Source organism: Marmota flaviventris, chromosome 18 (assembly GCF_047511675.1).
Source record: "Marmota flaviventris isolate mMarFla1 chromosome 18, mMarFla1.hap1, whole genome shotgun sequence".
Taxonomy (NCBI): domain Eukaryota; kingdom Metazoa; phylum Chordata; class Mammalia; order Rodentia; family Sciuridae; genus Marmota; species Marmota flaviventris.
Window position 1 is genome coordinate 9,355,425 of NC_092515.1, and position 25,917 is coordinate 9,381,341.

At 55.1% G+C, this 25,917-nt stretch overlaps 2 protein-coding genes across 5 annotated transcripts in view; both read left to right on the forward strand.

Annotated features, from left to right (window-relative positions):
* The window catches only part of Strn4 (striatin 4), a 23,096-nt gene extending 7,520 nt beyond the window's left edge, over positions 1–15,576 (forward strand). Inside the window, exons 4-18 of one of the 2 annotated variants that reach the window (XM_027945932.3) lie at positions 660–738; positions 3,108–3,305; positions 5,527–5,668; positions 8,233–8,392; positions 8,951–9,064; positions 9,379–9,494; positions 10,907–11,082; positions 11,168–11,215; positions 11,527–11,648; positions 12,112–12,282; positions 12,418–12,558; positions 12,959–13,057; positions 13,234–13,320; positions 14,399–14,632; positions 14,822–15,576. In XM_027945932.3, the coding sequence (XP_027801733.1) occupies positions 660–738; positions 3,108–3,305; positions 5,527–5,668; positions 8,233–8,392; positions 8,951–9,064; positions 9,379–9,494; positions 10,907–11,082; positions 11,168–11,215; positions 11,527–11,648; positions 12,112–12,282; positions 12,418–12,558; positions 12,959–13,057; positions 13,234–13,320; positions 14,399–14,568 (1,823 nt within the window). In that variant the 3' untranslated portion in view covers positions 14,569–14,632; positions 14,822–15,576. The remainder of the gene's footprint in view (positions 1–659; positions 739–3,107; positions 3,306–5,526; positions 5,669–8,232; positions 8,393–8,950; positions 9,065–9,378; positions 9,495–10,906; positions 11,083–11,167; positions 11,216–11,526; positions 11,649–12,111; positions 12,283–12,417; positions 12,559–12,958; positions 13,058–13,233; positions 13,321–14,398; positions 14,633–14,821) is intronic. The other variant, XM_027945933.2, reaches the window with a different exon arrangement.
* Positions 15,577–17,808: 2,232 nt separating this feature from the next.
* Prkd2 (protein kinase D2) overlaps positions 17,809–25,917 on the forward strand; it is a 28,442-nt gene continuing 20,333 nt past the window's right edge. The window contains exons 1-3 of one of the 3 annotated variants that reach the window (XM_027945965.2): positions 17,809–17,907; positions 18,352–18,756; positions 21,002–21,140. In XM_027945965.2, coding sequence (XP_027801766.1) covers positions 18,517–18,756; positions 21,002–21,140 — 379 coding nt within the window. In that variant the 5' untranslated portion in view covers positions 17,809–17,907; positions 18,352–18,516. Of the gene's footprint in view, positions 17,908–17,933; positions 18,757–21,001; positions 21,141–25,917 lie in introns of those variants that run through there. The other 2 variants (XM_027945967.2, XM_027945966.2) reach the window with 2 other exon arrangements.

Below are 25,917 nucleotides of genomic sequence, written 5' to 3' on the forward strand. Positions count from 1 at the left end.
GCCAGGCTGTGAGTTCCACTGTGGCCAGGCTCTGCAGCCAGGCCTAGCGAGGCACAGCGGGGACACCAGGACATACTTGCTGTATATAATACTAAGCACATTACCAGCTGGATCCCCAAGTGATCCTAAGAGGTCAGTGCTGTCATTACCTGCATTTCTCAGGAGAGTAGGCTGGCCTGCTCTGGGTCACACCACGAGTGTGGGAAGTGGCAGAGTTGGGCTTGACCCCAGCTGCCTGTCCTCCTAGGTTCTGGGTAGGAATATGACATCTAGGCCTGAGTTGGAAAGCAGAGCTCTATTGGGGCCATGGCTGGGGCTCAGTGGTGGAGTGTATGCCTTGCACGTGTGGGGCACTGGGTTCCATCCTCAGCACCACATAAAAATTAATAAAAATAAAGGTATTGTGTCCCTACAACTACAAAAAATATTAAAAAATAAAAAGGCAGAGCTCAGCTTTTACTTGTGGGGTGGTTTGGGGAACAGGCAGGAGACAAAGGTGAGGAGCATTTCCAGGAGCAAGAATCACTGAGAACAGGAGAGTGGGTTTCCAACCCTCGGGAAGTGACCTGCGAAGATGGATTTGGGTCTGGGATGAGGGGATGGGGAGGTGTTGGGTGAGTAGCGGTGCTCAGAGACAGCCTTCTTTCTCTGTCCACCAGTCTCCAACGGCCCTGTGGAGTCGGTCACCCTGGAGAACAGCCCGCTGGTATGGAAGGAGGGAAGGCAGCTTCTTCGACAGTGAGTATGGGGGTGGGGACAGGATGAGGGGCAGGACACAACACATTTGGCACAGGAGATAAGCCTGTGGGCTCCACCGTCCTTCCTGTCCACACTGGGGACACTGAATTATCGGGATCCCTGCTAGCCACAGCTGTATGGCCTGTCACCTATGAGTGGAACTCTGCCTGGGGATCAGGAGGAAGTACTCATTGCAGGAGGCAGATGTGGGGACCCTACTGTGGGAATACAACCTGAATGTTTCTGTGGCTTTTTTTTTTTTTTCCTAAGGGTAGTGTGAACTTATTATTTTTTATCTTTTAAATTTTATTATTTTTGAAGTACAGGGACAGAACTCAGGGCCTTGAGCACGCTAGGCACTTGCTCCACTCGCCTATATTCACAGCCAAATTATTTTTTTTGGTGGGGGGGGGCACCGGGATTGAACTCAGGGGCACTTGACCACTGAGCCACATCCCTATTTTATGTTATTTAGAGACAGGGTCTCACTGAGTTGCTTAGTGCCTTGCCGTTGCTGAGGCTGGCTTGAACTTGCCATCCTCCTGCCTCAGCCTCCTCGGCACTGGGATTACAGGTGTGTGTCACTGTGTCTGGCCCTTATTACTGAAAGGATTTATACATTTTAGAAAACTTGGGCTGGGCCTAATATACCCACCTGTAATTCCAGTACTAGAGAGGCAGGAGGATTGCAAGTTCAAGGCAGCCTCAACAACTTAGCGAGTGAGACCCTGACAAAAATATAATAAAAAGATCTGGGGATGTTGTGGTAGAGTGCTTACCTAGCATGTATGAGGCCCCAGTCCATCCCCAGGACTGAAAAATATTAATATTAATAGTAAATAAACATTACTCATAATTTTACCCTGGGGATTTTATGTGCCCTTAACAGTTTTGTCATTTGTATTGTTGACTTCCCAAATGGGGCCAGGTAGACTCCCCAACTCTTCTGTGGCTGGGTGTTACATAAGCCATGATTTCCCTTTCGCTGTTCCAGTGTTTTGTAGCACGTTGCTTTTACTAAGTGTCGTGAACATTTTCCATGTAAATTATTTGTATTGTATTTCATTGAGGTTTTTAACTCTTTGGTATTACAGACATTGTGACATACATCAGGAAGCTGTCCTTGGCTGCCCCAAGCTCAGTAATCGGCAGGTGTAGCTGCCAGTTGAACGTGCACAGTCACCCCAGGCGACATAAAAATAATAATGATGATGCTAATGGGTCACATTACCAGGTCCCCGCTGTGCGCCTGGTTCCTCTCCTAAGTGTCTGTCCCTGTGCAGTGTAACCGCCAGCATTCCCCTCTTCACTTTCACAGTGAGGAAGCTGAGGTGCAGACAGCTGCTCAGAGGCCACAGTTAATATGCAGAGGGTCTGCAGGGGGACCTCAGGCGTTGATCTAGGAGGACACCTTCTTAGTCACCATGCTTCCCTGCCTCAGACACTCGAGGGGAAAGCAAAAGAAGGCACGCGCAGCCTAACTAACCAGAGGTGGCATCAGCTCCCAGGGGACAGGATGAACAGAAAGGACTTCCTGGCCAACAGGTCCCTTGTGGAGCCTCAAGGCACTGTCGTCTTATCTTTTCAAGCCATAGATACCCACAATTGATTTTTTGTTCTTGTCTGTTCTTTTTCTTTTTTTTTTTTCTTTAGGCCAGTCTCAGCTGGCTTCAGTTTTTTAAGTTGCAGAAGCAATATATGCTCAGTTGTAGAAGTAAGTGGAATAAGCTGCCAGAGTCCCTTTTGCTTCCCTGACCCTACTCTGTAAAGGTCACTGCTGCTCAGTTTGTGTCTGTCTTGGAGGACATAACACAAGTGTGTGTTTGTGTGTGATGTAAGCTTACATACACCCTAACATTTTTTTTTTTTCTTTTACCAAAACGAATCCATGGGGCTGGGAGTACAGCTCAGTCAGTACAGTGCTCGCCTTGCATGCACAAAGCCCTGGGTTCAACCTAGCACCACACACACACACACACACACACACACAGAATCACATGGAACATCTAACTTGCCGTTTTCATTCTGCCGTTTGCCAAAGCCATCTTTCTCTGGCCCTCTGATGTGGTTGCTCTCTGCCTAGAGTCCCGTTCAGCAATTTGCTGGCACAGTCCCCTTCAGTGGACATTGAGGCTGGTCCTGCAGTTGGGCTCTCCCCTCAACGTGCCAGGGACACTGTGTGCAGCGTGCATGTGGCCCACAGCTTCCACTGAAACAGTCTGGAAAGTGTAACTGCTGTGCCAGGGTGTGCCTGTGGAAAACTGTGGTGTCTTAAACGGCCCCTTGAAAGGCTGTCACAGTTTGCATTGGCCCCTGCCGTCTGTGAAGTAGCTCAGTAGGTTCTGACGTGTTGTGGCTCTGACCTGTAGGTACCTGGAAGAAGTGGGCTACACAGACACCATCCTCGACATGCGGTCCAAGCGTGTACGCTCCCTGCTGGGCCGCTCACTGGAGCTCAATGGGGCCGCTGAGCCTAGTGACGCGGGCCCCCGTGCAGCACCAGGCCCTGGGGGGCTCAGTGGCGGGGAGTCGCTGCTGGTGAAGCAGATTGAGGAGCAGATCAAGAGGTGAGTTCCTGGGTGTCCTCCTGATGAATGCGTGTCTGAAAGCCAGCATGTGTTCCTGGGTTTCCTGCTGGCCCTTTCTGGAGTGTATTGTGGGTCCATTTGTCCTGGAATCCTCTGTACCTCTATTCCCCTGAATTCTCTTCTGGTCCTCTGTAGGCATATTCTCCTGGCCTCCTCTCCAGGCCTCCTACCCGAGGCTCAGTCTTGCACACACCAGGTGGACCCTTTGGCTTGATAGCACTTGGTGGGGAACAACACGTAGTTACCAATCTCTGGAGCTCTTATTTGTCAGAGTTAATAATGTCATTATTAGGTGAAATGTTAAGCGTGGCGGGAGATGGCTAGGCATGGTGGTGCTTTCCTATAGTCCTGGCTGCTTGGGAGGCTGATGTGGAAGAATTCCTTGAGCCCAGGAGTTCAAGGCCAGTGGGCACACCACAGTGAGACCCTGCCTCAAAACAAAATAAGGCTGGGCATGGTGGTGCATGCCTGTAATCCCAGCAGCCTGGGAGGCTGAGCCAGGAGGATCCCAAGTTCAAAGCCAGTCTCAGCAACTTAGGCCCTAAACAACTTAGCAAGACTCTGTCTCAAAATAAAAAGGGCTGGGGATATAGCTTAGTGGCTAAGTGTTCCTGAGTTCAATTCCTGGTACCTAAAATAAAAACAAGAAGTGATGGAAATAGTGCTATTTTGGATGAGATAGGAAGGTGACATTTGGGCAATGGTACCTAGAAGAAAAATGTTCTAGGCAGAGATAACGGTGAAGCCCCTGTCCTGAGAGAGACAGGCGTGGTGTGTACAGGAAGCAGGAACCAGTGTGGAGATGCAGGCCTGAGGGATGTGGTGAGTGAGGCCGGGTCTTGAAGGCAGATCATGCTGGGTACTAGGAGGCGCCATGGTACACACTGTAATCCCAAGGCTCAGGAGGCTGAGGGAGGAAAGCCAGCTTCAGCAACTTAGCAAGGCCCTAAGCAACTTAGAGAGCCCCTGTTTCAAAAGAAAATATAAGAAAAGGTCTGGGAATGTGACTCAAGAGGCTAAGTACCCCTGGGTTCAATCCCTGGTATTAAAAAAAAGTTGGATTCTGCACTTGGTGTTTGTGGGAAGCCACTGGTTTCTGGCAGGTCTGCTGTGATGAGAGGCTGTGGAGTCAGGGAAGCTGGGGGAGGTGAGGCCTGAGGGCTCTCAGAGGTGGAGAGGTGGGAAATGGTGGCTTCTCCTTGGTTGGCACTATTTAAAGGATTTAGGTGACGGGGAGCAAAGGAAGTAGGGTTTGGTCTGAACGATGGAGCAGCGTCTCCTAAAACAGGGAGACTGGTGGAACCGCAGGGCTGTGGAGAGCAGGTTGAGGGGCCCGTGTGGAGCTTGGCCCAGGTAGCCCCTAAACGCAGCCCTAGTTCACCAGTCCCTGGATGTTCTTGGGAAGGCAAGGTCTGTCCACCATCAGTGAGGGAGCAGGATAGATGGCCTGGGGAGATCTGAGTCCCCTGCCTTGAGATGTGAGAGAGGAGCCAAAGGGTGGGGGGAGCAGGGGGGGCACTGCGGGAGGAAGCCACGGGATGAGTGTGGGGAGGGTCTGGGGGTGCTCCCAGGAGAAGAGGGGGAGCACTAGGCTGGGCAGCCTGGGTGAGTCATCTCTGCACCCAGGGGCGGGGGTCCCCGGCAACTGAGAACTGTGGCAGCCAGATGTCAGAAGGAAGGGGTTTGCTTGACCCGGCCCTGCCATGGAGTCGGGCTTGGCTGACACTTTCTCTGCTGGAACTTGTCATCAAGGAGGTAGATGTAGGAGTGCCATCTGTCGCTGGGGTGGCCCAGGTCCTGCAGCCTTGCTCAGCCATGGCCCCGGAGGCATTGGTCGGGTGGCCAGTTCCTCTTCCCTGCCTGCGACTGACCTGGGCTTTGGGTTGGATTGACCGTGGGAATAGGAGCTGCTGCGCCAGTGGCACTTCCCTTCCAGCTTGGTCCCTGGGGGCAGGTGCAGTCAGGGTGGGTACGGGGCCTCCAGAACCCTGGCGGGAGTTTTGGGAGGCGCTGGGCTATTTTTGGTCTGAATGAGGGATCTGCTGGGCAGAGCCTGGGTCAGGATGTGCGTGATCAGGGTCCAGGCTCCTCAGGGCTTAGGAACTTCACTGAGTCCCGGCTTCGCTACACGCTGGGCTCCTTCCCACCTGGGATTCATTGCCTGGCGGGACTGATCTCCTCCTGTCCTTGTCGTGGGCAGGAATGCGGCAGGCAAAGACGGCCAAGAGCGCCTGGGGGGCTCGGTGCTGGAGCAGATCCCCTTCCTGCAGAACTGCGAGGACGAGGACAGCGATGAGGACGACGAGCTGGACAGCGTGCAGCACAAGAAGCAGCGTGTGAAGGTGGCCCCCTCGTGGTCCCACATCAGTCCCTCCCTCTTGACCGCAGAGGTGCCCCCAGGGCCTTTGTCTGAGCTCCCCCCAGCTGCCCCCCTCCTTTCCTCAGCTCGAGTGCGTGGACTGGAGACTCCTCTGGAGCTCTGCGGGCGACACCACACCAGCCACGTGCCCTCGGTGCCCTCTCAGGCTCTCGCCAGTGGAGTCAGTGTTCTTGCTGTGGCTGTCACTCTCTCTCTCCTCCAGTAGCCTGGGAGCTCCATCAGGAAGGGACTGTGGCTCTGTCCCTGTGTCCTCAAAAGGGTGTGGAACAGAGACGCTCAGTAAATATTTGTAAATGGTGTGAGTATGGCTGAGGCCAGGTCAGCCTGGGTCTGGGGGGGCTCTAGGACGTGGGTGTCTAGTCTTCTCTTGGTGTAAGGACCCAGGCCCAGGGACACTGCCCTTGGCGAAGTGTCCAGGTTGCCTCAGCGTGGGCTCGAGATCTGGCTCCCGGCGCCGCCTATGTGTCCCCCTGCTCCCTGCCTGCCAGAGCCCCCGTGCTTCCGCCGTCTCAAGGATGCCGTCCTTAGACCTGGCGTGGTCTTGTCTATCGAGCAACATCAGTTTGGGCCTTCACTTGGCCAGCTCTGTGCCAGTGGCAGAAATGACATGAAGGGTGCAGCCCCTGACAGGGAGCCGCTTGTGGCTGGTGGTGGCCTTGTGGAGTCATGTGCAGGAGGATGAGTCATGATGGAGGCAGACATGTGGCCGGAAGGAGGGGCCTGTGGGAGACGGCTTGGGCCTCCCCTGAATCCCGGCCTTCCCAGCAGCAGCCTCTGCCGAGACCCCCTTCCCCACTTCCCTCGACTCAGCTCAGACATCACCTCCTCCTGTGGTGACATGGCCTTTCTCTGGCTTGCTTTCTGCTTGGTGTCCCCCACAGGGTCAGGAACCTCCCGTGGGCTCCTGTAGTCCTTGGACTCTCTCTTCCCAGCCCTGACAGCTCTGGCGTCGGGTCTGTATCTCTTCCCCAGCCCCCGTGAGGGATGGGTTCCTTGTGGCTTCTGTTCTCCTTCCAGTGCCCCCGTCGTCTCCGCACAGGGCCCTGCCTGGCCGAGGCCTCTGGTTAAGGCTCTGAGGGGAACGGAAGGCACGGAACTGCATCCACAGGAGGCCTGGAGGGAGGGCAGCAGGGCTTGGAGTCTGGGGCCTCTCACCTCCTCCCTGGTCTGGAATACGGTCCCTTCTGCGCCTGGGGAGTCTTTCGGTCGCTTCCTCTGGGAAACCGTCCTCCCCTCTTGTCCTCCCAGCAGAAACAACCACTGACTTTTAATATCCCATTAGGCCTCCACATCTGTCACCGCAGTTGTGCCTTGTGCCCTGTGGGCTGGCTCGTGTGTCGGGGTCTCTGCCTCCCCCGGCCTGTCTCCACACGGCAGACCGACCCAGCAGACCTGCTGTGACTCCTGATGGGCTGGTGGCCTGGCCGCATGTGTAGGGCACGTGCTTCTCTTGTCTTAGCTGGTTTCTGAACACATGAAATGGGGCCGAGTCTCCGGTCTCTGGGTTGGGCTGTTTAAAGTGAGTTGATACATAACCCTTAGCTGTGCAGAGGCTACCCTCCACCAAGAGCCCCCCATATGGCAACAGTTGGTCACTGTTAGGCATGCTTGGAGTGGGGTGGCTCCCACAGGGCTAGAGTGTGATGGGAGAACCCTCTCACCTGCCTTTTTCGGAGTATCTGTGATGGTTCCACTTGTCCGTGAGTCCTGACCCGGGCCATGGCCTCTCTGGACATGCTGTCTAAACCTTGACCATGTCCACTCCTGTGGTCCCCAGTGCAGGCCAGAGTCTGGCCTCTCACAGGTGCCCAACAGGCGTTGCCTCCAGATTCAGTCCCAGCTCAGGCCTCACCTGTAGCGGGGTCAGCCACACCCTGGAGGAGGCCACAGTTGGCTGAGGCTGCCCAGGGCATGGCCTAGCGTGGACTTGGTGGCTACTGGGGCAGGTGGCTTCCCTCTGCCCAGTGACCGTGGTGGCTGCGCGGGCTTGTGGTTACCTGGAGCCAGGTGTGCAAAGCTCATCCAGTGTCTTTCGTTCTGTTGGTGCGTGTGACTAGTGGTTAATGTCATGGTTACTGTTACGTGCTTAAAATGCTGCTGTTGTCCTTTAACTGTGCATCTTTGTGCATTCACTTGCGCACAAGTACGTGTCCCCACCTGACGGCTTTGTTTAGCATGTCTTCCCAAGAAGCCCTGTGGTGGGGTGGGGGCAGGAACCGGGCAGGGACGGATTCCAGCCGCAGGTGGAGGAGGACTGCCAAGAGGTCCAGGAAGCCAGGATGAGGGGCCCCTGGCTCAGCCCTGTCCCTAGTGCTGGGCAGCTGCCGAGGGCTCCAGCAGGGGGCGCCCCAGAATCTGAGTTGACCCTCCAGAACAGCTGGGGTTGGAGCAGGGCACCCAGGCAGGAGGGGTATGAGGGTGCCAGGCAGAGAGAGGGCTGGGGATTGTGGCTTGTCTGTTCCCAGAGACCAGGTGGGCTTGGTCCCTGACACAGCCCTGACCTGCCTGCTTTTGTCCACGCCCCAGCTCCCCTCCAAGGCCCTTGTTCCCGAGCTGGAAGACGAAGACGAGGAGGACGACTCAGAGGATGCCATCAATGAGTTTGACTTCCTGGGCTCAGGAGAGGACGGGGAGGGGTCTCCAGACCCTCGGCGCTGCACTGGAGAGGGGAGCCCCCACGAGCTGGGTGAGTCGAGTGCTGTTCAGCTGCCTCCACTGGCCTGCCTGCCACCAGGGCAGACCTGGCCCTGCGCTGGCCCCACAGCCTCCGCAGCTGCTTCCTGCCAGGTCTCTCCACCGGATGGATACGCTTCCGAGAGGGGAGGGGCTGGGGGGAGCAGGGGCTGGAGCCAGTGGCCAGGCCCCTCACCCTTCCCTGGAAAGTCCCGGGGGCCACAGGCAAGGCCATTCTTCCTGGAGCTGGGCCACTGTCCCCCTGTGGCCAGTGTCCAATACTGGCTGAGCTTAAGGAGGGAACAGGATAAGGACCCGGTGGGGGAGAGGCAGGTGGGGCAGGGCTGCGTCTTCCTCTCTGTTTCGTGACTCCTTGCCAGGAGTGCCCTTGGGGAGGTCACATGGGTGGATGGCTGGGACGGAGGCCCAAGACAGGGCAGATACTTGCCCACCACCCAGAGGGTCCCTCAGTTTCCCACGGCTGCAGAAAGGCCTGTGGCAGTGGAGAAGACGGCACCCTCAAGGCTGGGTTGGAACTGGCGGGTGACTCCTGCCTGTCTTCTCCCTGTAGAAAGCCGTCGTGTCAAACTCCAGGGAATTCTGGCTGACCTTCGGGATGTGGATGGGCTGCCCCCCAAAGTGACTGGCCCACCTCCTGGCACGCCTCAGCCTCGGCCTCACGAAGGTAAACCCCACGCCCCAGTGCCTTGGGGCTCAAGACAGAGGGAGGCTGCAGAGCTAAGCCCAGGGCTTCTGTGTCCTCAGGGGCAAGGCCCAGCCTCCAGTCTGCAGCCTCCCTGTCCCAAAAGTTCGTCTGTCTGTCTCTGTCTCCTCTCCTTTTGTCTGTCCTGCCCTGTCTGTCTCTCTGTCTCTTCCTTTCCAGCTGTGGTTCTTGATCTCGTCCTCCTCCCTCCCTCTTTCTCGCTCCTCATCTCTCTCTGCCTCTCTCTGCCTCTCTCTCCCTGGCCCTCTCTGCCCCTCCCACCCTCCCCCTACCAGGTTCCTTTGGCTTCTCCTCAGACGTCTTCATCATGGACACTATCGGGGGCGGGGAGGTGAGCCTGGGGGACTTGGCAGATCTCACCGTCACCAACGACAACGACCTCAGTTGTGACGTAAGTTCTCAGGTGCCCCCTGGAGTCACGCTCAGTGCAGCCCTTGCCAAACTCTGGCCACATGTCCTAGGCCTGGAGTCAGCCCAGGACTGAGGTCATCCTAGGCCCCAGGAGGTGCTTCACCTTGTTTGTCAGGGGTGCAGGGCAGACCCTGTGGCCTATGTTCTGAACCTGACACCTTAGTCAGGCCTTGGGCCATCTGGGGATTTCTGGGGCAGCGGGTAGGGTGCGTGTGAGCTTTTTTTCCGGGCAGATCAGGACCTTGAGTGGTTGATCCAGCAAGATAGGAGTCACGGTGTGGAGTGCAGGAGTGGGGCTGGGCACAGGGTCTGCCTGGAGCTGGCCACGAGGCTCCCCCACTTCCCCAGGGGGCGCAGGAGAAGTTCTGCCACAGCTCCTCTGGCTCCAGGGACCCTGCAGGGGGCTGAGCCAGGTTGAGGGGGTCATGTGGCATGAACCTCAGCTGGGGCAGGACACTCGGCCAGCCGGACAGTCTGAGTCTGGCCCTTCCACATCCCTGCTGGGTGTGTACCAGCACCCTTGTGAGGGCAGATGTGGGCCTCAGGGACTCATCCATAGAGGTCCGTGGGTTTTGCCCCAAACCTCCTCCTCCTACATACTTGTTTCCATTTCCATGGCAAAGTGTCTGGTCTCAGTGTCCTCCTATTTCCCTGCAGCTTTATGGCCTCTTACCCATCTCTCTGCAGCTATTCTTTTTTTTTTTTTTTTCTTCATATTTTGTAGTTGTAGATGGACACAGTATCTTTATTTACTTTTATGTGGTGCTAAGGATCGAACCCAGTGCCCCTCCCATGCGAGGCGGCTGCTCTGCCACTGAGCCCCAGCCCCAGCCCTGCAGCTATTCTTCCCCTAATCTGAGCTTCCCTGGATTGGCCCGAGCAAGCCACGTAACTCCCCTGTGCTGAACCCTTCTGTGACTCCACCTTTCCCTAAGCCTTTTTCTTATGGTGAAATGCCTATTTCTGGGTGTGGCTCACCATTCTGCCTCCTGTAGGCCTCTGGCTTCATCCACCCCTCACCCATTTCGTGAAGCCCAGCCATGCTCTTTTTTTTTGTTTGTAAAATCAGGGCCTTGTGCATGAGGCAAGCACTCTACCAATACCAGGAGCTGGGTATTCTTGATTTATAGCACTGCTCATAGTGTGTGGTGTGTGCAGACGCCCCCTCTGAACTGCAAGACCCCAAGAGTTCAGGCCCCTTGGTTTCCCCAGCACCTGGCACATTGCAGGGGCTCACTGAGTGGGTGAGGGGCTCTGCTGGACATGGAGGAAGGGAGGGTGTCCAGCTGGAGCCAGTCTGGGTGGGAACTGGAGGTGTCCTGGGCCCGGGTGTCAGTGTCTGCATGAGGGCCAGAGTGGACAAGGGGACACTGAGGCAGCTTGCCCCCTCAGCTGTCTGACAGTAAGGATGCCTTCAAGAAGACGTGGAACCCCAAGTTCACCCTCCGCTCGCACTATGATGGCATCCGCTCCCTGGCCTTCCACCACAGCCAGTCGGCGCTGCTCACCGCCTCCGAGGACGGCACGCTCAAGCTCTGGAACCTGCAGAAGGCAGTCACGGCCAAGAAGTGAGGGCAGCAGTCCCAGAGCAGGGGTGGGGCCTCCAGGCTGAGGGCTGGGGGTCTCAGTGATGCTCGACTCTGTCTCCCCCAGGAATGCTGCGCTGGACGTGGAGCCCATCCACGCCTTCCGGGCCCACAGGTAGGAGAGGCCCTCCGAGGGGCCAGTTGGTGGCGGAGGCTCAGTCCCCGTGCCCTCCATCTTGTGTGGCACACCTGCACGCTCCCTCACTCCTGGACTGTCGGCCCCACGTGCTCCTGGTGGTGGCCTTAGTTTGGCTCTTCCAAGTTGGAAACGAATAGGGGTTGGGGACAAGCAGCTTGCCTGGGTGGCATGACCAGGCCTGACACTGAGTTACTTTTGGCCATCCTTAGAAATTTCATGTCCCCGCAGCCATGGAAAGTTTTGAGCTGCCTGTCTCACCTCCCTTTCCCCACCTTTGTCCCCTGCAGGGGCCCTGTGTTGGCAGTAGCCATGGGCAGCAACAGCGAGTACTGCTACAGTGGAGGGGCAGATGCCCGCATCCACAGCTGGAAAATTCCAGACCTCAACATGGACCCCTACGATGGCTATGGTGAGGACGCCTCCCCACTCCTTCCCACGTAGGCCACCTCGTGCCCACCTGAGGCACTGGAGCCGGGGTACAGGGTTCCCCATCTGGCTGGAACCAGGAGCAACTTGATTGGGTGTGCAGCTGAGGACAGTGGCACGAGGCAGGGAGATGAGGTGGGAAGGCAGAGCCAGGGCGCCGGGGGCAGGGTCCAGCACGTGCCAGGACTGGTCAGCCAGGCAGTCTGTGCTCAGGCTCAGCAGGTCTTTTCACGGCTGGCCGGAGGGTTTGTGAAGAGGATGTGGAGAAAGAGACGAGGCGTTAGCTGGGCCAGGCGGTGGGGAACTGGGCTTTCTCTGTGGGAGCCAGGGTTCGGGTGTGAGGTCAGGTAAAGCAATGGCTGCGTCCCAGTAGAATGAGAGCCCCTGGGCCATCCAGATGGGCAGGCAGCCCTGACGTAGCCTGTTTTCTCCCTGGGCCGGCCCAGACCCAAGTGTGCTCAGCCATGTCCTAGAGGGCCATGGGGACGCAGTGTGGGGCTTGGCCTTCAGTCCCACCTCCCAGCGCCTGGCTTCCTGCTCTGCCGATGGCACCATCCGCATCTGGGACCCCAGCAGCAGCAGCCCAGCTTGCCTCTGTACCTTCCCCACAACTGGCGGTAAGTGGGGCCTCTGGCACCCACACTGGTGTGGTAGAGCTAGAGGCCTGGAGAGAAGGGGCAGCTCCTGAGAGGGCCCTGGGTAGCCAGGGCAAGATCCGGCTCTTTGGGCAGTCTTCTCCCCTCTGCCCTCAGAGCACGGGATCCCCACCTCAGTGGCCTTCACCAGCATCGAGCCTGCCCACGTCGTGGCTTCCTTCCGCTCTGGCGACACTGTACTGTATGACCTGGAGGCTGGCAGCGCCCTCCTCACACTGGAGTCCCGAGGGAGCAGTGGTAAGGGGTCTGAGGGCTTAGGGACTGAATAGCCTGTAGGGTCCCAGTTCCTCCAGTAGCTCTGGGGACTCAGTTGCCAGTTCGCTCCCCTGTGCCCTCAGGGGCTCTAAGCAGGAAGGAAATAAGATTGAGTGGAGACGAGCCATGCTCCGGCACATACAGGTCTCAGGGGAGGCCAGGGGCAGTGTGTCATGGCCGCCTTGCAGAAAGGACAGAATATTCTACATCCACTGCAGAGGAGGCCCAGGGACCATCTGGCGGAAGCTGCACCAGGGCAGATGGAAGGGAATGGCCCCTTGAGCTTCAGGCACGGGCACCACGGGCAGTGCTGGGGCCCCCTTGCCCGTCTTGTCTCCCCGGTTTTCTCCTCTGCATCCTTCCTTCTCTCTTTTCTTTCTAGGCCCAAGCCAGATCAACCAGGTGGTGAGTCACCCCAACCAGCCCCTCACCATCACTGCCCATGACGACAGAGGCATCCGCTTCCTGGACAATCGGACAGGTGAGACCTGGCCTCCAGCCGGCCCTCCCCCCCTGTGCTCATGAGGGGTGGGGCGGAGCAGACTCAACCCAGAACCTGGGGTCCACATGGAGCCCCTATATGCCTTCTCCAGCCCTCTCGCCTCCCAGGCAAGGCCCGAGGGAAAGGGACCTGCCACCCACCCTCTCTCCCTTCAGGTAAATCCGTGCACTCCATGGTGGCCCACCTGGATGCAGTCACCTGCCTAGCCGTGGACCCCAATGGCGTGTTCCTGATGTCAGGAAGTAAGTTGGGACCTTGTGGCTGCCCCCTCCCCACCAGAGGAGCAAAAGCTGGGCACTGACTCAGGGGCTCCCTGGGCTGGAATCCACATGGGCTGGGAATCACCGGTGGCAGGAGAACTGCTGGTCATGACAGTGGTGACAGACAGCTGTGTGTGTAGAGCCCACTGTAGACACTTCACCTGTGTCACTTTGTTTACTCTTCTGAGTCACCCTCTATGGTGAGTGGTTTTGTCCCCATTTTACAGTTGTGGGCCCTGAGGCTCAGAAGTTTCAGAACTGGATCCTTGGGGGTTTGAATGCTTGCTTCTGCCCTGGTCTCTGGAGGTGGGCACTGTGGCCCAGCATCAGTGGACTGTGGCTGGAGGGCAGGGAACAGAGTTCCCTGGGGCTGACGGGCAAGGCCTGCCTCCCTGCCTCAGACTCCCTTGGCCAGCCTTGGTAGTAGTGTGCTTGTGCCCATGTGCACAGAGTGGCGATGAGGCTGAAGGAGGCCCAGGCCTCTTTCTGTCCCTGCCCAATGATGATAGCAGCAGTCTGTGGACAGTGTGAGGGGACTGTCAGTAAGACTAAACCTGGTGCAGTGTCCTCATCCCGGGCTGGGGCCTGCACGAAGGGCTCCACCGGCCAAGCCTTCAAGGTCCCAAGTCTGGCCAGGCTGCCTCTCCAGCCTCCCCAGCTGTGACCCTGCCTGGATGGCCCTGTGCCCTTCCTCTCCTTGGGTGCCACCGCCTGGAGCTGTTTCTTTCTTTTTTCTCTTTGATACTGGGGTTGGCACATGTTAGACAAATGTCCCACCACTGGGCTATGTCCCCACCCCTGTCTGCTGTTTTGTTCACACTGCAGTGTCCACAGGGCAGAAAGATTAGCCAGTTTTGTCTTGTGACCCTCCCACTCCTGTCTTGCAGTAGGTGCTCAGTAAACACCCAGTGACTAGATGGATGGTTGATAGGATGGGGACAGGTCCATCCTTTGGACAGAGCCCCCACCAGTCCTACGGCCTTAGGATGAGGCCAGGTGAGGGCCTCCAGGGCCAGGTCTGGGTGAGGAACTTGGTGACAGTCCTCCCACTCCTGCACAGGCCATGACTGCTCCCTGCGCCTGTGGAGCCTGGACAACAAGACGTGTGTGCAGGAGATCACGGCCCACCGTAAGAAGCACGAAGAGGCCATCCATGCTGTCGCCTGTCATCCCAGCAAGGCCCTCATTGCCAGTGCTGGCGCCGATGCCCTGGCCAAGGTCTTCGTATGATGCCACCTGGCCCCGCCCTGGCCACCACACTGGCTGGGGAGTGGGCCTGGCAGGTGGGGCTGAGGTGAGTGGCAGACCCTCTGTGCAGGAGGGGAGGACAGAAGGCTCTGCATCCTCGTCCCCGAGGACCCCACAGCCCTTTGGCCTGGCACTTGAGGTTGTGCTCAGAAAGACTTGAGTAGCCTTTGGGCACACTGAGGCCCAGGGAGGGTCCTAAAGGTGTGGTCAGGTCTCCCTTCCTTCTCTTCTGCAGGTGGCTCCCAGCCTGACTCTGGGGGTCAGAGGTCGGCCTCTCCCTGCCTGCCGTGGAGCCTGGCGGTGCTAACAGCCCCTTCTCCAGGAACACCTGTACCCAGTCTGGGGATGGGCCCCTTTAGGAGTTGCCCCTCGAGGATGGCCTCGGGGTTCTGCCCGTGCCCTGATGCCCACTCCCGGTATCTCCTGCCTCCTTGGGGGCAGCACAGCCAGGTCCAAGATGCCGGGAGGTACCAGGTGCTCCCTTGAGCCCTGCCCCTCCAGGCCTGGCAGGAGCTGTGCTGGGAGGGGTCTCCAGGGGCCACTCACAGGGCCCCCCTGCTTTTTAGACACTAACCAAGCCTCCCCGGCCATGGACCTGCCTGGGGAAGCAGCGCCTATGGCCCTCCTCTGAGAATGGCCCTTCCAGATCCCCACGTTCCCCTGGAGAGGGATAGCCTTCTCCAAGGGCCTTCTTGAGCCCCTCCTTAAGGTGTTGGAGGGTGGAGTGGGGGCCCCTGGGCCCCCCCATAACTCCCTGTATATCTGTATAAATAAATGGGATTTTAATGGCGCCCCGCCCCGTTATCACTGTGTGATGGTCTGTCAGTCTCCTGGCTACACACTTCACCTCTATTTATTTCACTTTCTTCGTTTGGGTTTCACCCTCTGCCCACACCCTTGATCCCCCTCCAGGTTCCTGTTTATAAGCCCCATCCTCTCTGCCCCTGAACTTGTATGTGAAAACTTGTCTCAATAAACCCTTTGGAGTAAGATGGGTGCAAGTGCCATCTATTGAGGAGGGTGGGGATTTGGGGGAGGAATCACCCCCTCTGCCTGGGTGGGTGGAGCTTGGGGGGAGGTGGAGTTGGATGGGTTGAGGTTTTGTGGTACAGCAGAGGGGTGCTGGCCCGGTGCTTGGGCGGGGTGCTGGTGGAGGGGCGGAAGTAGGGGCACAGAACCGAATCTCCTCGTGCCCCTTCTTTCTGTTCCTGAGTGCACGCTCCCAGGGCAGGACCCTGAGGAGCAGATGTCACAATGTGACAGGTCAGCCGGAGACCCTGGCCACCTAAGCATGTTTGCTGGCTGGTGCTGAGGACTAAGCCTCCTTCCTGGTCCCACTCCACACCTGGGCCCCTGGGGAGCGGGAGGGAAGGGGGTGGACCTGGCAGCCATGCTCGGAGGGTCCTGGAGGACGAGCAGGAACCCAGCCCTCGCCACAGCGCGGAGTCCCTGCCTTCTCAGTGGTTGATGTTCCCTCTGCTGCACTGGGAGCCTTTTCCTGACATTTAACCAGTTCTCACAACCTCAAGTAGGGGCCACCTATTGTCCCCTTGTCAGAGGATGAGGTGGAGGAGGGGTTGCTCCAGGGCTCCAGCACGTCATGGGAGTTTGTATGCAGTCCTATCTCTCCCTGCTTGCTCTGGGACCTCCACCTCCCAGAGCAAGCACCTCCACCTCCAGGTGAGTCCAGCCCCTCTGTAATATGCCTTTGATACCTGTGCCTCTTCAGGCCCTCAGGGCCCAGGAACTCAGGGAGGATGAGGGCCTGTGCTGGCATTTCACAGGTCATCCACCCATCTGGAAAAGGGTTAAGTGGACAGATGAGGAGGCGACACAATCAGGAGCCTGGCTCTGGGCTCCATGTGGCCTCAGCCCCCCTCATCCCTCTGGGCTCCATGCAGCTTCCCCAGGTGGTGGTTTGGGTTTTCGCTCCAGCCTCAGACTTCCTTCCCCACCCCAGCCCCCGGATGTGGTGACAGAATCAACACTGTACCAACCTCAACTGCCCCCAACAGCCCTCTACAAGGACTGCTTGCAGTCTCCGTCCTGGCAGCCCTGCTGGTGGAGGATCCAGGCCAGGTGGGTGGCCCAACTTTATCAGGGTGCCTCTGCAGCTTAAATTTAGGCCTTGGAGGGGGTGATCTTGGACAAGTCACTGCTCTTTGAGACTTCAGCTTCCTGTATGTAAACTGAATGGTAGCTACTATTTGATTATTAGCTAAGGAGGAGAAACCCAAGTCAGAACGGCCCCTGAGGGGGCTGGAGGTGTGTTCAGCGGGCCTGACACACAGTAGGCGCTCAACAGATGCTGGCTGGATCTCTAAGGGAATAAAAAAAACCACCCATAAGCCCCTGAGTGCTTGAGATGCTACCCCTTTTTCTACAAATCACTAGCGAAGGCTACGATTTACCAAACCTTGTTCCAGGCACCTGTATACCATCTCATCAGCCCTCACAAAGACCCTCTACGGTCAGTCCCTATTACAGTCCCATCTAACAATGGGGAGTCCGAGGCTCACAGAGCCCTTAAAATCACATGCATGGCCCTAGGAGATTGTCGGATCTCCAGCCTGAAGCGGTGCAGGTGTGCTGCTCTCCCTCCGGTTCCCCCAGCCCTTGCACGCCACAGTCCTCGGGTCAAAAGGAAGGAAACTGCACCCCCTCTGCACTGCCCTGCAGTCAGCTCCATGTCCCTTGCTCAAGGGCGCTGGGGACAGACCTGCAGCCAGACTCCGCCTCCGTGTTCCCATCTGGGGAAGGGGCGGCGGTGCACCGAAGCACCCCCTCCTCTAGGATGGGGCGCGGCGAAAGCACCGGCAACACTCTGGGAAGTGAGGCCGAGCCCGGAAAGCGGGCCAGACCTGACTGACACCCTGTTTCCGACCCTTTCCCCCGCGGTGGGCGCCGGATGCAGGCCAGCCTTAAAGGACCAATGTCTAACCCCGGCCCCCGCGACCTGAGGCGGGGTCAGGGGGGCTCGGCCTCCCTGTCGGCTCAGGGAACAAAGTCAACTCTGGGGTGGCCTGGGGAGAGGAGTCAATCCGCCCTCCGGCCCTCCATCTACCACTCGGGGCCCCCGCCAGGTTGGGAAGGTCCCGCCCCCAACTCCAAGGCACCGGGCCCGCCCTCCCCTTCCGTCCCCGGCCCCTCGGAAGGTCCCGCCCCCTCCATGACGTCACCGAGGCCCGCGCCGATTGGCTGTCGGCACCATCGCTCGGGACACTTCCTCCTGGGCCGCAGCTGCCGACTTAAACTTGGAGGGGGAAAAGAGCCACCCACGCCGTGCGACCCTCCCTTGCCCCCATCCCCACCCCGCCTCCGGTAACGCCCCCTCCCCTGCGTCCCCCGGCCGAACTTTCTTCTAACTTCCGCGACCTGTGAGCTTCCCTCCTTTCTACCCCGGCCCTGGGGGACCCCTTCTGTCCATCCTTGGGTCCAGCGGACCACTGGGATCCCCTCGACCCCCCCGCTCGGACTCCTGCCCTCTACTCCCAGGTGCTGAACCCCTCAGGTTCCTTCTCAGGTTCTCTTCCTAGAGCCCCTGGAACCCGGGATCCCCCGCTCCCCGAACTCCTCTCTTCAAGGGGCCTTTGGATCGCGCTGCCTCTTGATCCCTGTAACCCTGACCTACTAGATGTTCCTTTCTGATTGCTTACAATCTCTTGTTCGCTTGGTCCCCAAACCACTATTTCTCTCTTTCTGATCTTCGTGATCCCTCGATTTCTCGTGTGTGGTCCACCGGAGTCCTTTTCTCTCATTTCCCAGGATCCTGTCATCCTCGTCTGTCGCTCTCAACCTGCCCGCGTTCTCTGCTCGATCCCTGCGCTCCTACCACAGCTCACGAGATCCGTCGGATCCAGGGCCCGGGTTCCCAGGGCTCTCCCAGCCGGATCCGGGTGGGCGCCGGGCTGGGGGTCCGGGCCAGCCCTCATGGCCGCCGCCCCCTCCCATCCCGCCGGGCTCCCGGGTTCTCCCGGGCCGGGTTCTCCTCCACCCCCCGGCGGCTTGGAGCTGCAGTCGCCACAACCTCTGCTGGCCCAGGCTCCCGCCCCGGGCTCCGGGGTCTCCTTCCACATCCAGATCGGTCTGACCCGCGAGTTCGTATTGCTGCCCGCCGCCTCAGAGTTGGCCCATGTGAAGCAGCTGGCCTGTTCCATCGTGGACCAAAAGGTGAGGCTCCCTCTCCAGCTTGTGAAGAGACCCTAGGAGTGGGATACTGTGGCAGAGGCCGCTGGGGCCTGGCCTGCCTCAGGGAGAGTGAGGGGACTTGGGCGACTTGAGGGGTAGACATTGGCTCCCAGTTGAGTTCTCACCCCAACGTTCCAAGGAGGCCCAGAGCAGGGGTGGGGTGCTACAGAGATCTCCCCAAACTGAATCCTTGAATGTTCTTGTTTTCTGCAGTCAGCAGGGAGGAAGGGGGGGTGCCAGCCAGTTGTAGAGTGGGGAGAAAGAGGCAGGTTGGGGAACAGAATGGAGGGACCTCCCCATCCAGGCCCATCCCGGGCCTCCCATTTGGTGGAAACAGTAGAAATTGAAGCCAGGCTGGTGATGGTGATCGGGTGACATGTGTGAGTGTGCTCTGTGCATAAACTGTCAGGGGCAAGTGAGGTCTTAGGGCCCAATTCTTGCCCTCCCAATTCTGGACCTGAGATGACGTGGAGGAGCAGGCACCCCTTATGCACCCCCAGAGACTCTGGGGACCCTAGCACTTCTCCAGATCACACTGCCCCCACCCTACCCTCAGCCCCCTGGGGCACTGGCCCAGGGATCATGGCAAAAGGGAACCCAGTAGATCTGGATAACTGAATCTTAGATTGTTAAAAGAACAGTGGGTTTTCATGTTCAATACCAGGCTGTAAAAATGTTAGATTTGTAATTCAAGTAGTTGGAATATGTGTCCTAAGTAGTTGAACTCTTCTGACATTAAAGTGTTCAAATATTAGAATCCTAAGTTATTGAAATACTAAAACTTTTGAATTTTTGATTCCTAAGTTGTAGGAACCCTAGAATGTTAAAATGTGAGGATTTTGGAATGCTGAGTTGTTGAAATCTTTGATGCTAAGATAGTCAAGTATTAGAATCCTAGCCAGGTTTGGCAGTCCATGCCTGTAATCCTAGCAACACAGGATACCCAGGCAGGAGGACTGTAAACTCAAGTTCAGCCTCATCAAATTGTCGAAGTTGTTTCTAAACAACTTAGAAAGACTCTCAAAATAAAAAATAAAAAAGGCTGGGGATGTAGCTCAGTGATAAGCATCCCTGGGTTCAATCCCCAATACAAAAAAGAAAAAAAAATTAGAATACTAGTTTGTAAGACTCCTAGAAGACAGTGATATTAGACTACTGCTGACCTAAGTTATTGGAATCCTAAAACATATAGTGTTGGAATCTAGAGTATATGAATCTATAATGTGAGCATACTGGAATCCCAAAATATCCAAATTCCAGAATTTTCTCAGACCCCTGGAAATGAATCTCTTGGGCTTCAGAGAAACATCAGGAAGTAGGCCAACTCCCTTATTTAACAGACAAGAAAACTGAAGTTTAGGTTTAGTTTGGTCAGGTGGTCAGGGCCAAAGTGATCCTGGTTCTCTGTGGAAGGAGAATGGACAGGGTTTTGCCTACCAAACCCCCAAATCTAGCAGGCCCAGCTTCCATCCCCTCAACTCAGCCTGCTCCATGGGAAGCCAGGCTGGGACAGAGACAGATATTCCCCTGGGTGAAATCCTTTGTCCAACAGCTCAAATCCGCAGCCCTCCGCCTCTCCCCCTCCCCAGCTTTATTTTTCTTCCCTCCGGGTCCAGGTGTGGTGGGGCCTCTTCCTTCCTTCTCGATGCCCCACCTGGGCAGTTTCACTTTCTGTTCTACCAGGTTTCATTTCCGGCCCCCCCCTTCAAGGTGGGGACTGGACACCTGGGTCCTTTGAGCCTGGGGTGAGAGGCACCCTGTACCTCCAGGATCCTGGATCCCTAGCCCACCTCCCCACCCACTTCCACACTTCTAGATCCCCTCCCAGCGCGCTGTGCTCCAGGGCTGGGCCTGGAGCCAGGTAACAGGGACAATAGATCCAGGAAGGAAGCTGGGGTGGGGGGTGGGTGGCGGATAGAGGAGGGGGTGCTCATTCAGGCCCCCCCCCCCTCCAGCTCTGGAAAATTCTAGGTGTCCACCATCCCGGAGCCATTAACCCTCCCACCGGCTGGCCAGTCCAGCCACCAGACTCCCTCCCAGTGCCCCCGCCCAGCACACCTGGGGCCCTGGCATCCTGCCCGGCTCCAGCTGGGGTTGGGAGGGGTCAGGCAGGAAGCCGGGGGCTGCGGGGTCTCAGTTTCCGGGGAAAACCGCCAGCCCCGCTCCGGGACGGCTCTGTAGGCAGCTCTGAGCTTTTCCGTCTCCACCTCCCTCTCCCGCCCCTCAGTTCCCGGAGTGTGGCTTCTACGGCCTTTACGACAAGATCCTGCTCTTCAAACATGACCCCACGTCCGCCAACCTCTTGCAACTGGTGCGCTCTGCCGGGGACATCCAGGAGGGCGACCTGGTGGAGGTGGTACTGTCCGGTGAGAGGCAGTGGCCAACCTAGGGGCGGGGCCTAGGACGGGGGCGGGGCATCTGGAGGAGGCGGGTGTGAGAGGGCGTTGGACTCGGGCTTTTTTTTTTTTCTTTTTGCGGTGCTGGGAATCACCACGAAAGCCTACCACTGAGCCCCAGCCCCAGCCCCAGAAATGTGCTTTTAAAAGCCGGAGCCAGTGGTTCTTTTCCTGCTGCTGCAGGTTAGAATCACCTGGGGGGCTTCTGCAGCCTGCCTCTCCCAACTAGATAGATGTATTGAGTTCCCCCCGCTCTGCTAGTGAACCATCCACCAACATGGGCGACTCCCGAACAATGCTGAGACGGAAGAGCTAGACAGCTACTAGCACTGTGTGATTGCATTTATGAAGCACAAAGGCAGACAGATGAAAGCCCGGCTCAGTCACCTGGAGCCATGCGGGAGGCTGAGGCAGGAGGACGCAAATTCAAGGCCAGCCCGAACAACTTGGCAAGATCGTCTCAAAATTAAATTAAATTAAATAAAAAGGGCTGGGAATGTGGTGCTGTGGTACCGCACGCCTGGATTCAATCCCCAGTACTGCCCCGGTGGCCACTACAGAGATGTAATAACCCTGGTGTTGGAATTCAGGAGAGTGCAGTCTAAGGGACCAGGGGGTCTAAGGGACTTTTGGGAAACTGATTTGTATCAGTCAGGATGCTGGTCACATGGTTTGTACCGTGTGAAAATTCTGATATGTGCCATTTCCTGAACATATGTTATACTTGTTACTCTTGACTATCAAGTTGAAAATATTCTGATGCTTGTGCCTCCTCCCACTGAAATGCTCAGTGAAGTCATAGTCTTTTCAAGGTGAATTGAGACCTGGTCATCTGTATTTTTAAAAATCTCCAGGTGATTCTGATGTACAGCCAGAATTTAATTCACTTGACATACCCATTTTATGGGTGGGCAAGTTCTCTGTGGCTTGACAAGTCCTTCCTAAGAGGGGGTTGTCTAAAGCTGGGTGTGGTAGCTGGCACAGGCCTCTAATCCCAAAGACTCTGGAGGCTGAGGCAGGAGGATCACAAGTTCAAGGCCAGCCTCAGCAATTTAGCAAGATCCTAAGCAACTCAGTGAGATCTTGTCTCAAAATAAGAACGATCTGGGGATGTGGCTCAGTTGCTAAGCACCCCTGGGTTCAATCTCCAGTATCCCCCAAAAAAAGAATGGGGTGTCTGCTTACTGTCATGCTCAGTAAAATGTGTTAAATGGATGAATGACAATTAGAAGTTTGCATTTACACATTTGGTGAACTCATTCAGGCTTCTAAGTCCTCCTGTAAGCTGGTAGCTCTTCAATATTGATCTTCACCTCCATCTCTCTAAGCCCGAATGCTGCTTATGTATTTGTCCCCTTGACAGTTTTACTTGGCATCTAATACACATCTCAGATATGGCCTGTAAGGAACAGAATTATTTTGTTTTGTTTTTGTTTTGCTGTGGATGGAACCCAGACCCTGGAGCCTGCTGGGCAATTGCTCTACCACTAGAGGAGCCCCACCCCCAGCCAAGACAGAACTCTTTTTTTTTTTTTTTTAAGAGAGAGAGAGAATTTTTTTTTTTATATTCACTTTTCAGTTTTTCTTTTTCTTTTTCTTTTTTTTAAAGAGAGAGAGAGAAATTTTTAATATTTATTTTTTAGTTTTCAGCGGACACAACATCTTTGTTTGTGTGTGGTGCTGAGGATCAAACCCGGGCCGCACACATGCCAGGCGAGCGCGCTACCGCTTGAGCCACATCCCCAGCCCCAAGACAGAACTCTTGATTTCCCTCTTCTAAGCCTAATCTTCTATACTCTTCTCCACCTTTTTTTTTTAAAAGTTTTTAATTTTAGTTGTAGAGGGACAAATATAATTATTTTGTTTATTTTTATGTGGTGCTGAGGATTGAACCCCTTGACTCACATGTGAGAGGCAAGTGCTCTACTGCTGAGCTGTAACCACAGCCCCTGGTCTTCTCCATCTTGATGAAGGGCATCACCATCACCATTCAGCCAGGTGCCAAGGCCTGAAACCTTCGGGCATCCTGGATCCCTCTCTTTCTCTCACCTGTTCCTGCCATCCTTCAGCTAACCTAATGGTGCAGTCTCTAACAGACAGCCTGAACCTGCTCCTTACCACTCCTGCTGGTCCTAGCTACTGTCACATCCTGCCTGAACTACTATTGTAGCACTTAAGTCAGATCATGATGCTCCACAGCTCAGAATCCTCCCATGGCTCCCCAGTATCCTTAGAATAAAATGTAAACTGCTCTGCATGGCTCAAGACCACCTGTGATCTAGCTTCTCCCACTTCTCTGAATTAATCTTTTTGTTTTGTTTTGGCAGTCCCAAGGATTGAACTTGGAGTGCTCAACCACTGAGCTACATCTTCAGCCCTTTTTATTTATTTATTTAGAAAGTGATTTCTTTTTTTTTTTAAATTCTTTTATTTTACTTATTTATTTTTATGTGGTGCTGAGGATTGAACCCAGGGCCTATGCACATGCTAGGTGAGCGTTCTACTGCTGAGCAACAACCGCAGTCCCCACTTTTTATTTTTATCTGAGCTAGGGTCTTGCTAAATTGCCCAGGCTGGCCTTGAACTTTCAATTCTCCTGCTTCATCCTCCCAAGTAGCTGGGATTACAGGTGTGCACCACCATACCTGGCCCCTGATTCATCTCAGCACTGTCCTCCATACTTTCACAGTCCCAATCATGTTTGCCTGTCTTCTGTCTCTTCCACAGACTTCCCTCTTTTTTAAAGCATTTCTCTCTCTCTCTCTCTCTCTCTCTCTCTCTCTCTCTATATATATATATATATATATATATATTTACTTTTTAGTTTTTTTATATTTCGGACACAATATCTTTATTTTACATTTATATGGTGCTGAGGTTCGAACCCAGGGCCTCATGCATGCTAGGCGAGCACTCTACCACTGAGCCACCATCCCAGCCCATCCTTCTTACCTCAGGGCCTTTGCAGTTGTGTTCTCTGTGCCCTGATCTTTTTATAGCTAGCTCCTTCTTGTTATTTGGATCTTAGTTTAAATGTCATTTCCTCATGGTAACCTGACTGTCCTTCAGGGTTAGAAGCTTCTCGGTAACATTTGATGTTACTATAGTGATGGGGTCTCACTGTGTTGCCCAGGCAGGCTCCACACTTCTGATTTATTTAGAGCAGTAGGCATTTTCTGAAATTTCCTTATTTGTTTACATGATTATGTTTCTTGTCTGTCTCCCCAAAAGAAAGTCAGTGCCCAGAGAGCACAGTATACGTATCTTGTCCATGTCGTTCACCTGAGGGCGTAGATAATCCTTGGCACACAGAAGAGTCCCTTTCTGTTGCATAAGAGCAAGAAAAATAGATTTATATTGGAGTGAAATTTTGCAGAAAAGAAAAGAATAAGACTTTGTCCAAGGATGTAACTCTTAAAATAAGAGCTTGGTGTAGGGAGGTAGCTCAGTCCAGTGCTCTTACCTAGCATGTGCAAGGCCCTGCCTGAGGGTGGGTAATCAAATCAAGTAAGAGCTAACAATTACTGAGCACCTTCTCTCTGCTGGCATTGTTTTAAGGCCTTTTCACTTGTTAATTCATTTAAAGCTTAAAGAAGCTTTGAGGAGATAATGGCTAGATGCTGAGCCTGCTTTCCTAGATACCTGCTTGGCCCAGTCTTGCCTTGATGTCATCTGCTGAAGAGGCCTTCCTCAGCTGCCAATTTAAAATCCTACCTCTTGCACCTTTCTTATCTCTTATCTCTTGGCTTCTTTACTTGTGGGCACTTATTGACTTCAAGCCTATTTTTTATTGTTTAAGAGATGGGGTCTCACTATGTTGCCCAGGCAGGCCCTACACTACTGGGCCCAAGAGATCCTCCTGCCTCAGCCTCCTGGGTAGCTAGGACTCTAAGCATGCTCCACTGTACCTGGTTAATATGTATTTTATTGCTTAAAAATTTCAGTCCCCTCTCTGAGGTGGGCATGGATTTCTTTTTTACTTTAATATTTATTTTTTTTTAGTTGTAGTTGAACACGATACCTTTATTTTATTTATTTATTTGTATGTGGTGTTGAGGATCGAACCCAGAGCCTGACGCATGCTAGGTGAGCACTCTACCACTGAGCCACAACCTCAGCCCCTGGTTTTCCTTTTTAAAGATGAGAAAACTCAGGCAGTTTTCTTTTTCCCTTTTGGTCTCAGACCCTACCCCAGATCAGCTAGATGAGAAACTGAGGTTGCCCTAGGTATTTGTCTTTTTGTTTGGTTGGTATTTTTGATTTTTAATTTTTTTAAGGTACTGGTTATTGAACCCAGGGGTTCAATACTACTGAGCTACACCCCCAGCCCTTTTTATTTTGAGACAGGATCTTGTTACATTGCTGAGGCTGGCTTTGAATTTGCAATCCTCCTGCCTCAACCTCCAGAGTCCTTTCCTATAGGCATGTGTCACCATGTCTGCTTAATTTAATTTTTTTAAATTGTGATAAAATATACATAAAATTTACTTTTTGGAGGGAGAGGGGTGATAACTGGTATTAAACTTTGGGTCTGGCACATGCTAGCAAGCCCTATACTACTGAGCTACATCCCTGGCCCCCCAAATTTACCATTTTAACCCTTTTAAGGGTACAGTTCAGTAGTGTTAAGTACATTCACGCTACGGAGTAACTAGTCTCCAGAACTATTTCATCTTGCCAAAATGAAGCTGTCCACACACTAAACAGTTCCCCATGTCCCCTCCTCGCAGCCCTGTTGTAGGTATGT